Source organism: Cariama cristata, unplaced genomic scaffold (assembly GCF_000690535.1).
Source record: "Cariama cristata isolate BGI_N322 unplaced genomic scaffold, ASM69053v1 scaffold21677, whole genome shotgun sequence".
Taxonomy (NCBI): Eukaryota; Metazoa; Chordata; class Aves; order Cariamiformes; family Cariamidae; genus Cariama; species Cariama cristata.
This window is the reverse complement of record NW_009625220.1, coordinates 26,306-37,812: the sequence shown is the minus strand read 5'-3', so window position 1 is coordinate 37,812 and position 11,507 is coordinate 26,306. Positions and strand designations below refer to the sequence as shown.

At 40.4% G+C, this 11,507-nt stretch overlaps 1 protein-coding gene across 1 annotated transcript; it reads left to right on the top strand.

Annotated features, from left to right (window-relative positions):
- Window positions 1-1,034: 1,034 nt before the first annotated feature.
- Window positions 1,035-10,463, top strand: NIT2 (nitrilase family, member 2). Its single transcript, XM_009703535.1, has 10 exons — window positions 1,035-1,056; window positions 1,787-1,905; window positions 4,612-4,732; window positions 4,851-4,939; window positions 6,495-6,588; window positions 7,563-7,637; window positions 8,052-8,130; window positions 8,769-8,867; window positions 9,932-9,987; window positions 10,366-10,463. Exons 1-10 carry the CDS (start codon window positions 1,035-1,037, stop codon window positions 10,461-10,463), a joined length of 852 nt encoding a protein of 283 aa, XP_009701837.1.
- The last annotated feature ends 1,044 nt before the right edge of the window (window positions 10,464-11,507 follow it).

Below are 11,507 nucleotides of genomic sequence, written 5' to 3'. Positions count from 1 at the left end.
CCGGCCTGTCACGACATCTGATCGGAACAAACCAGACATGCTTAGCTTCTGGGTGTTTTTCCCAAAAACGATATGCTTCGTAGTGACACAAATGCAAACCATTCTTTTACTCTGATACACTTTTACCTGATGGCTGTTTGTATTGCTATAAGCTTATCCTAAGAATTGCTTTTAAAGAAGTTTTTGAGGCAGCTTAGCAAGGCCGGAAGAAGAGATCCTCTGAAGCCCTGTGGCACATTTCTCTTTATTTCTGTTATTTCCACATCTCAACGCTTTTAAACAAAACTGTGGGCACAAGTACATGTATCCTGGTGTGACTTGGCTGTAATTTTGCCTTTTAACAAACTCCAAACCTGAGGCATAGGGAAAATAAGATTAACAGTTTGCTGGTGTTTTAAACATTATGGGAAGGAAGTTACTTAAAATTTTTCCTACTAGATGATCTTTTGGTTTGTTTCTTTGGGGGTTTGTTTGTTTGTTTGGGGGTTTGTTTGGGGTTTTTTTAAACTGAATTTATACTGAAATGTAAATATTTGTGTCCAATTTCTCTCAGCTAAAGTGTGGGAAAGTTTTAGACAGATTTGTAGTATGGTTATCGAGGTGGGTCTGGAAGCTAACTTTGGTTACACCTGTTCAAAAACTGAGCGAAGCTTTGTTTACTCAATAAGCCAAAAGCCTCTCAAGAGTCTCTCACGTGAAGAGTGGCAAAGTGAGCAGTTAATCATTTGCTTAACCTCTAGAAATTAGCTGCTTAGCTCCTGAAGTAAGAACTAAAGTAGGAAAAAAGATATCTTGCCTGACTGTTCCTCACCCAATCTCGTCTTCACTTGAATCAGTTCTTCCTGTTTCCCTGACCGCTAAGGCTGTGTTGCTTGCAGCCTTTTCTTTATCCTATAGTGATCTTTGCATGACAGGGGAGTTTTCCAGAGAAGAGGGGTGCTTTGAAACTGGACTACTTTTCTTTATGAAGCCAGAGCTTTTTTTTTTCTTCTTTCTTTCTTTCTTTTTAAAGGAGACAGTTCTACCTGATCAGGATGTGTTTTCCTACTGCCCAAGGTACTAGGAAAATCATGGAAGGAAGTCCAAGGGGTGTGCACAAAACTTGATTTGATCTCTTCCACTTGTGTCCTTTTAAGAGCCTGCAAATACAAATCCTGCTTAGCCGCAGTAGAGACAATGTTGATAACACCTGCAACTGTGTCTTGGCTAGAAACTAAATTGCAAAGAAATTATCAGGAAAGATGTTATCTTTGTTGTTTTTTATAGCTATTTCCCAGGCTGGGTGTGATTTAAGGGATAAAAGCAAACTATTCCCATATTTGGTGCTTTTGGGATTATCCAATCCTTTATAGGACACACAGTGCTCATCAGGTGACAGGCGCAACAAAAAGATAGGTGTTTAACGTGTGTAGCAAACTGGGAAGGAAGAAGCAGGTCTAGGGGACTAGTGGTGTCCCTTTCTGTCACACGGTATCTTACATTAGAACTTGGGCTGGGTACTGCCTAGGCCAAGTGTTACCAACACATGAACTCTGTGATCTTCGACCTGAGCAGGGTGATGGCCATGTATGGTTCCCATTAGCAAGCCTAGGTTTGAACGTCCTCCCTGTGTTAAGAGACTGTTTCCAGAGTCATAGACAGACTGCAAAATGGGTTGGAAGTGGTTTGTGTATATGTTAATATATAAGCAAATTTATGTTGTTAAATGCTCATTAGTCAATTCAGATTTTGAAGAGTTTTTCCTGGGGGAATTCTGCTGACTGATTTTTTTCTTTTCTGCCATTAGACTTCCGCCTGGCTCTTATTCAGCTTCATGTATCTGCTGTTAAATCAGACAATCTTCAACGAGCCTGTGGACTGGTGAGAGAAGCATCAGCTAAAGGAGCAAAAGTTGTGGCTCTACCTGTGAGTAAAGATCATGGTCTGCTTTGCACCTACACCTCAGACCCTTGGAAACCTTTTTCTAGTGTTACTAATGCACTATATATTCCTGTTTCTCTCTGGATAGCTTAGGTGCCAAATTAGGAAAATTAAGAAAAAACCCAGGGGTTTTCTCTAGCAGCACACTTAAGAGGGGGGAAAACAAGAAGCCAAAAAAAGAGGAAAAGCAGGTTGTCTTTTTTGTGGTATAAGATTATGGTTAAGTTCTTGCCAGTTTAAACCCGAGGTAATTCCATCATTGGTATGTTCTGAATTCACAAAAGTGACAACTGTGGTTTGAATCTTTGCAGAAGCCTTCTGTGCTAGAAAAGTAGGAAAAGGTGATTTTCTGCTAAAGAATGCTGATGTGAAGATGAAATAATACAGGTATACAGTGACTCTCTTTGCCATAATCATTCCAGATTATATAGAACATGAGAAACAAAATAGACTTAAGACATTTCCAGTAGGTCATTTGTGGCTGAATTATGATTAAAATGCATTTCTCTTGTGACTTACTTGTGTGAGAACATAGCCACTTAAAATTACTGATCAGTTCTGATATATTTTTTGGACTTCAGCCATGATTGCCATGCTGAATTTTTACACAGATGAGTGTGCTGGCAACGAGGTGACCTTCCCAGTGCAGCTTTGAGCTTTTTTCCTCTTTCCTGGGGGGTATGCATGTTACCCCTGTATGCTGCAGCATCTGACTCAGGAGTGCAAAGTTCTCCTCTGGGTGAACTTTTGGTCTGAACGTTTTACACACAGAATGTTTTCCCTCCTGCTGTCACAGGCAAAGTATTAAGCAACCTTCCCAGCTCCTCTGTGCTAACACAGCTCTTGTGTTGCAAATGTGACCTTTGATTATTCTGGCTGGGCCTCCTACATTGAGATTATCTATTATTTGCTTGTTTCATCATATGTATGAACATTCAGTTTTCCAGACCTATTTAGTTGAGATACTCACTTTGCCAATGATAATTTATGCTTTTAGAGTAAAACTTATCAAACAAGAGCAAGGTTTTTCCCAGACTTTTGGGAGGTAAATTTTGTACTGGCATTAGGATGTGGGCATGAAATATTCTCTCTCCTCTTTTTTTTTAGTCACACTACGTAAAGAACAGAAGTAACTTGCACTGACTATATATCTACACCTCTGCAGAGGCATATGGCAGTTTTCCTGAGACATGTTAGCCTTGATGTCCTAAACTTTTTTTCATTTCTGAACCAGGAAAAATGTGTGAGAGAAAAACAATTTGTAATGTTTATGGAGGAAGAAATAAAACCAGAATCCATTTGAATCTAGAGACTGATAGAAAGCAATTCAAGGATCTGTCCCTGTATTCTTACCACTTTGGAGAGCCCAGGACTAGGTGATCTGTGCAGCCTGCAGTTTTGTTCCATCAACAGCCCCACGCGCTGCTACCGCAAGCTTGCGCAGAGCTCTGCCTGTTCTCTTGAGTTCATGGTTGCGGTACCACCCGCATTGACACTGCAAGCAGCAAGATGAAGGTGGAGGCAGCTGGCATTGCTTTTGTTTCCTTGAAGTTCAGTCCCACTTTCAAAAGCCTGGGAAGCTGGTTTGACAGCCTGCAGAGACTTCCCTTCCTGCCTTCTCCATCTACAAATTGTGCTGTGGGTTACCTGGCACCTGCTAGCCCAGTGTCTGTATACGGGGCAAAAACAGCCATCCAGTTTTGGTTCAGTTATTCCAGTTAGTAGAATCTACTACAGTTGTTAAGAAGTTTGCTTGAGCAGTTAAGGCATAAATGTTTGTTGTGCTAATTCACAGCTTGACTAATTCTTTTTTTTTTCTTTTTTTTTTTTTAGGGAGTAGGGGGGGAGGGGAGTGTCTTGTTACGACTTCCAGTGAGCAAACGTAACAATCAAGGCAGATGCTTGGGCTGGGAATGGCTTGCGGAAGAGTAGGTGCTGGTACTGTTTGACAGCCTATCTGTGGCCTTCAGCTGTACTCCTTTAGGGGACAAAAAAGTGTTGGGGGACGTGTCTCACATCCTCACAGAGGTGGCAAATACAACGCAGAGTAAAAGTTCTGGATATCTTGGGCATCTCAAATACCCCTAGCTACCTAGTTTAGGCATCTAAACTGTGCTGTTAATCTTACTGTCTAAAGATTGCATGCCTGATTCTGAGGGGTAGCAAATCTTTAACTAGAGCCTAGGACAGAAGACACTGTTCGGTTGTGAGGAAATGGTGTTTAAAGGATTGTTTTAGCAAAAGAATAAGTAACTTTGAGAAATGCATGCTTTTGCAAAGGTCCTTTTAAAAATGTGTGGATGAGCACACGCATTTCACAGTTTTTAGAGGATCTATTTAGCTTGTACCTTGTCAAGTGAGCTAAGTGGAACTTGGTCCATTGTTCTGATGAGAACATCCCTTGTGATCTTGCTGAGCCTAGACTGATAAATGTGCTAGCCTTGTGACTTGCAGCTTGCATGATACTGCTCGTTCATGTTCTGTTTGGCATGCATTCACACCAACACACCCACTGCATTTTCTCTGACTTCCTGATATTTTCTGATTTGCTTATTGAGCTCCTGTAAACTAAACACCTGTAACTAAAGATTGTATGAGAACATTGATAGAGAGGAGTTTGAAAGGTCAAGTACATCTCCTTGCAGTGGTGTCACTGGATTTTAACATAATTTCTTTTTTTTCTAATTCTAGGAGTGCTTTAATTCTCCGTATGGAACCCAATACTTTAAGGAGTATGCAGAGAAGATCCCTGGGGAATCAACACAAAAGCTCTCAGAAGTTGCAAAGGAGTGCAGCATATATCTCATTGGAGGTAGTTTACTCTTAATGACCATCTCACTGAGGGAAATATGGGCAATGTCTATTAGTGCCATTGGATCAAAATTCCATATAATACACTGGGGGAAATCTCTGTTCTTGCCTCCACAAAGGATCCATTCCAGAAGAGGATGGTGGAAAGCTGTATAATACGTGTACTGTCTTTGGGCCTGATGGTGCTATGTTGGCAAAGCATAGGAAGGTAACATTGTTATTAAAAGGTTTCTTAGCAGTGTTGCATGAATTATTTCATCTGTGCCTAAAGGTGATGTGAATTAGTAGAATCTTGCCTTAATAATAAGCTGTGTACTGTCAGTAAAGTTGCATGTCATTTTTATTTGGGACATGTTAACACCTCTTCCAAAGGTGGTCGTAGATTTGTTTTGGATAAGGATAACAAAATGCATAATTGGCTTTTCCCAGATGCTGAGAAAACTGTTGTAAAGAGTAAATCCTGATCCAGCTCATCTGTGTACCTTGGTCTAGGCCTAAAGCATAGTGCTACTGAAGTGGGATCAGGATTTTCCCTCAGGTTCCCAATAGATTTAGTTCTTCTGTTATCATAAATACTGTTCTTTACATACTTTGTGTGCTATATGTATGATTAGTGCAGACAACCAAAGTCCAAGTTCCATAGTTGCTGTGTCTGTTGTTTGTGGTAGATGCTTGCTTACTGTTGTCTTCCACCTGGACATTGCTTTGTGCCTTCTGAGCAGCTACCTCCTATCCATAACTGTAGGGTGTAGTCTCTGTTAATCTGACTGTGCATACAGGTATCGTTCATTCAGTGAACAACAGCTTAATTTTTTCAAGGAAAAAGGAAAAAGAGAATGCAAGATTACTTGGAAGAAATGAGGTGGTGCAAAATACCTCTAGGGTGCAGGTATTAATTTATTCTGTTAATTGATTTTACACTTAGCTACACTATTAGGTCACTTTCTGAAGTACTATGTGGCCTTCCATCCATCATAGCCCACCAGTCTGCAAGCCCACTAGTTGTTTTTAGAATGAGTGCAGGCTCGTACTGTGTAAACATGAATGAACAATAGTATTAAAATAGCTGTATTATTAGGGAACTCCAGCCAGGAACAGAATCTTCCCATTGCAAGGGAGGGATAAAGACTATCTGCAGGGCCTAAGAGGCATCTGCATAGCTGAAGTCGTGGAACTTTATGACTTGGTGAAGGTATTTTCTGGAGAAGTTTTGCAGGAATGGGACTCAAATCTTAGAAAGGAAAATATCATCTGCTTTAACATACTTTAAAATCATCCTGACAAATTCAAGATATTTTAATGTATTCTTTCTTTTGCAAAATTACTCATTAGATCAAGATCTAGCTATTTCGCAGGGATTCTTTCCGTGAAGAAGATATAGAACCATACTACAAATTGTTATATTTTTAACCATTTTAAACAACTCTCTATTACTGCATGGGAGAAGGACAGGGCATTCTATTTGGTAAGCAACATAAACACTTGATTTGTGCATCACTTAGGTCACAGGGATTATATGTGTTGCTTAAAATGGCCAGTCTCCCCCCCACCCCACCACTTAGACATGTATATTTCTGTAAAGAAGAAAACTGCTTTAAATCATCTTTAGGAGATGTCACAATCTTAAACAATGTTTAGTTGGGATCCTGACAAAAGAGTAGTCTAGATAACGGTAGCTAGAAAACATGTGCCTAATAGAAAGAAGCTGAAATATCAAGCAGAGAAATTGTTATTAATTGTTATTAATCATACTATAATTCCAGGTTCATTTGTTTGACATTAATATTCCTGGGAAGATACAATTCAAGGAGTCTGAAACACTGAGTGCAGGGAATAGTTTCTCCGTGTTTGACACTCGTGAGTATAAGAGAAGCCCTCTCTTCATAACACTACAGTCATTTTGGAGTTCTCTTCCTCTTCCTCCCCAGCAATGGATTTTTAGACTATTGCATTTATATTAGGCATTTGACAACCATGGCAAATATAGTTTAAGTTTGTTCTAAGTGCATGGATCACTTCTGAAACTTGTAAAAAGGCAACATGATTGCAAAAGGACAGAGGAGTAGAAAGGGTTGAAGCATACATCATGGCACTTCCCTTAATAAATAGTGGTCCTATTGATTTGTTAAAAAGAAGCTACTGTATTTTTTTATAGCAATTATATCTTTAAAATGGTTCTTGTAAAACATGGCTTGGAAAAGAACGGGTGTAGCAAACAGCTACACTGGCACATTGTTTCATGTTTGGTTGATATAAGAATGGAGACAATTAACTGTAAATCCCATTCCAATATTTTTCAGTCAACCACATCAGATAAAAAAGCAAGACACCTGCTCCCCTCCTGCCCCTCCCCAGTGTTCAGAAGTTAACATGTCCCATTTACTGAGCTCTCCAAAGAGTCTCGTCTTCATGGTCACTTTTTCCTCTTTGCAATGTGCATGCTGTAAGAAAGTACATGACTGTAGTTTCTTTAGTCTGTGAAGAGCAGCGAGTGCTTTCTTTTCTTGAAAATAATTGAAAAACCTGCAGCTAAATCAGAGAGGAATACATTACACAAAGACCTGATATAACACGATTTTGTGGAAATGGCTGTTTTTAAAGGGTAGATAAGACTGCTTCTCATAGTCTTCCTCTCATCCTGAAGCATGAATTCTCCCCCACAAATAGCCAGTGCTTGTTACAGATAAGGATACACAGTTAAATATAGCTCCTCTTGATACTGTGAGACATGTAAAAAAAACAGCTGGCAGGTTGGCTACAGGGAGTCTTGTGGTTGCTTTTGTGTACTTGTGATAGTGATACGACTGTTGTCTCTTGTGTTTTGAGAACAGCATACTGCAAAGTGGGCCTGGGCATCTGCTATGACATCAGATTTGCTGAGATGGCTCAAATCTACGGACAGAAAGGTGAGGCTGGGTCACCTCCTGGAGCATGGTTAGCGCTAAGGCCATTCCAGGGTGGTATGTACTGCGTGATCAGGCACTCTTATCCTTGCCCGGTAACACATAATGCATCCTGTGGCCAAGACTTTGTTATTCAAATGAGTGTCTGTTCTCCTTGAGTAAAGTAACAATCATTTCCTGATACACGTTTGCTGATAGAGATGGGTATATCCCCACACTTTGTAACGTAACCCAGGGCTTTGCTGATGTAAGTCATCACCCGTGTCATGCATGGACAGGCTCCATTTGGTTCCATTTTGGGAGAGGTCAAGCACTACTGAAAGAAAACTTGCCTTGAGTCTCAATGTGAAGGGCTGCACTAGGGTAAACCATGTTCCCCTTAATGATGGTTGGGTTCTCATTTTCCTTCCAACAAAGGCTGCCAGCTGCTGATATATCCAGGGGCTTTTAACCTGACAACAGGACCAGCTCATTGGGAACTGCTACAAAGGGGACGGTAAGAACGAAGCAAAGGCTTACCCCTCTGTTCCAGAGGCAGTTCGAGCGAACAGAACCGAACTGTTCTTGTGTTCCCAATGACACTACACATCTGAAGGGGTGCTGCAGGGCCACTCTGCTGTTGGAGCTGCACCATTCCTCAAGCCTTGCATGGGACATCGAAATGATTTTGCTGTCAAGGAGAAAAGCAGGAAATGTTTATCCTTTTACTTCTGCCAGCCCCCCACCCGCAGTTACTCCCTTTCAAGGACCTTTTCCCCATGGCTCTGTAAGCATCCTTCACACACAAACTTCTAGACAGAAGAGCTGATAATCATTTGAGAACTGCTCTAGTTACAGATAGAAATAGACCCAGAGATTCCTGAATGCAGTATTATTTATTCATTTGGTCAGCTTCAATCAACTTTGCTACATACTGAATGAACATGTAATTCATTCTACCCACTAACGCTGGAGATTTCTCTTTCCGACTGCTTTCTCTGACCTTCATATCACTTACAATTTTGGCTAGTCCTTGGGAGGATATATATTTGCCTTTCAGAGTGAATGCTTTCTCTTCTGCTTAGTTAACTGGTGGTATATAAAAACAATTCTCACTTTTTCCCTCTTCCTTCCCTCATCTTTCTGCAAACACAGAGCTGTTGATAATCAAGTTTACGTAGCTGCCGTATCTCCTGCTAGAGATGAAAAAGCATCGTATGTTGCCTGGGGACACAGCACTGTAGTAAATCCATGGTGAGTTCAGAAGAAAAAAACAAACGCACCTTTTCTTGGTTAAAAAATATTTTACTTGACAGTCACATTTCCCATGTTTCCATCTAATCTTTAAAATGTCGTAAGTTCTTGGTAAAAACCACCTGAGACTTAAGTCTACCTTCTCAAAATCATCCTTTAAAACTGTCTGACGGAAAAACAAGACAGAAACTAAAACTAGTTTAACAGTATGTATTCTTTTTGGTAGCAAAGAAGCTACTTTTAGTATTTAGCGTTAGTTAAGCTGCTGTTTCAACTTGTCCCTGAAGTTCAGGCCATTATATACTCTGCATTATGGTAAGTCTCTGTGCAGAACTGAACTGTCTAAAACAGCTTACACAAAACTATTTCATTTCCTCAAAGAACACCACTGCTTTGACCTAAGAAAGAACAAGAAGAATGTCTTCAGCTAGGTAACAGACACATTCTGACTTGAGCAGAAGTCACACAGGTACACAGGAGGCAAAAGCAACCAAATCTTCAGGCAGTTGTTTTTCCTTCAAATAAATCCACGGTAGTTCTCTTCCAGATGACTGCAAAGTAAGAAAAGCTTTATCTATGTTTTGAGCCTTTCAGCTTTGTATGATGAAAGCAGTGACAGAACACCTAGTGGGAGACACGGCAAATACTGTTCAGTAGGTCATGCAGAGTACAAACGTACTCCTATTAAAGGGCAGGAGGATCTGAAAGGAGAAAGCGTTGGTCTTTGCCTTATACGGTTGTCCCTGGTGAAGTTCTTTCTTTCCCCTTGAGGTCTATTGCATGCTCACATGCACTGGTTCTCATAGTTGCTCTTACCATGATTCTTGATCTTCAGAAACATACTTAAGTATGTATGTCACATACAAAATGTGCCACATGTAAAGCCTGGAAGCCATTTTTATCATGCCAGAGTTATGAATTATACTGCTGTTTTTAGGACAGACCTGTCTTTATTGCTGTAGACACCAAGGATAGGAACTCCCTTGTGTACAAACAGCAGCAACTGGACTGATGCCTCGACGCCTCCCTGTTAATACTGTGAACAAATGTGCTTCATTTTGCAGGGGTGAAGTCATAGCCAAAGCTGGGGCTGAGGAAACAGTTATATACACAGATAAAGGTAAGGGGAAAGGGTTTTCTGTTTGTTTTTTTTTTTTTTTTTCCTGCTTTCTTTCTTGAGTACAGGTCATGAGACTAAGAAGAGACAAGCTTTTTTAATTGCACATGCAATTACAGATGATGCAGTGTTCCCATCCCTTCTCCACCTTTGCTAGATTAAAGCAAGCAGCAGCAGCACTTGACTATACTCTTCCAGTTTCCTTACTTACGAGGAAGCTGCCACCTTTGGAAAGAGCAAAGCTGAGGCTTCCTTCAGCCCTGGCTGCTCAGTTGCAGTGCCCTACAGACCTGTTCTCCATGGAAGCTGCTCAGAGCAAGTCAGGAGATTACCTTTTTGACTGCTGTTCTAATAGCGTTTTTTTCTTCTCCCCCCTCCCAGATCTGAAGAAACTTGCAGAAATACGTCAACAAATTCCTATTTTAAGCCAGAAGCGTTGTGATCTCTATGGCATAGAGATGAAAAACTGTGCCAACTGAACCTTCCCTGTTGTCACCCAGCTTCAATTGCTGCTGCTTTCATCATCATCAGGATTCCTTTATTAGTTGCTCCACAATCTACTGTGTCAGCTAATTAAAACACACACACACACACAAAACCCCCACCAATTCTAAAATTGTTTCAAATACAACTTTTAGTATTTTATAGTATTTTACAGCTAGGATAAAATGGAAGTGAAATCAGTTCAACAGGGTAGTAGTCAACATTCCTTTTTATGCATCACAATGTTTTAGTTACCTTTTCAGGTATTTCTATGTAGAACATAGAAATGGGAACTTTGTTCTCTTTGGAAATCCTCTGAAGTCAGCTTTGGTATTACTAATTTTTCAGTGAATTATCAGATAATCTAGAAGCATGATTCTTCCACCTCCGTCTGTCTTAGTTTTATGTGCCTTAAAGTTCCTTGAATGCCCGACTTCTAACTTGGAAAGCTTAAAATTTAACACATTAGCAAAACAGGTCAAACTCTGCTCTGTACTACTTAGGGACAATGCAAGAAGGTACCAGACAGAACTACTACTACAGAAGAATCTGTAACAGGTTTTGGTTCATGTGTCTTGCCTGGAATATATGCATTAAATTCTGCTTAGTGCAATTCCTGTTTCTTGCTGAAGTGATGCAGGTTACCCTTTTGTTAAAGCAATTCACATGTCGCCACACCTTTGCTCTACATACTGCTTCCTTAATGTAATGCCTGCTGCCTGGCGGTCCTCTGAGGGGAGTCAGCCAAAAGGGTGAGAAAACTTGTTGTGCTGATTTAAGTCTTTCTGCCCACAGCCTTCCAGAAGACAGGTACTAGAATTGCTCGGTGTTTAAAGGCATTATTGCTGCTCCCATCAGCTGCATGGGAAACATGCTCTTGCTGAAGAGACTAACAAACCGATTATTAAAGATGGCTTTAAAATATTTAAAACCAGCCTAGCATGTTGCAGTTTGGGGTGTTTGTGTTTTTGTGGTTTTTTTTCCTTAGGAAGATGACATGTAATGTTATCTAATCTAATGTAAAAAGGTAAGAATTTGCA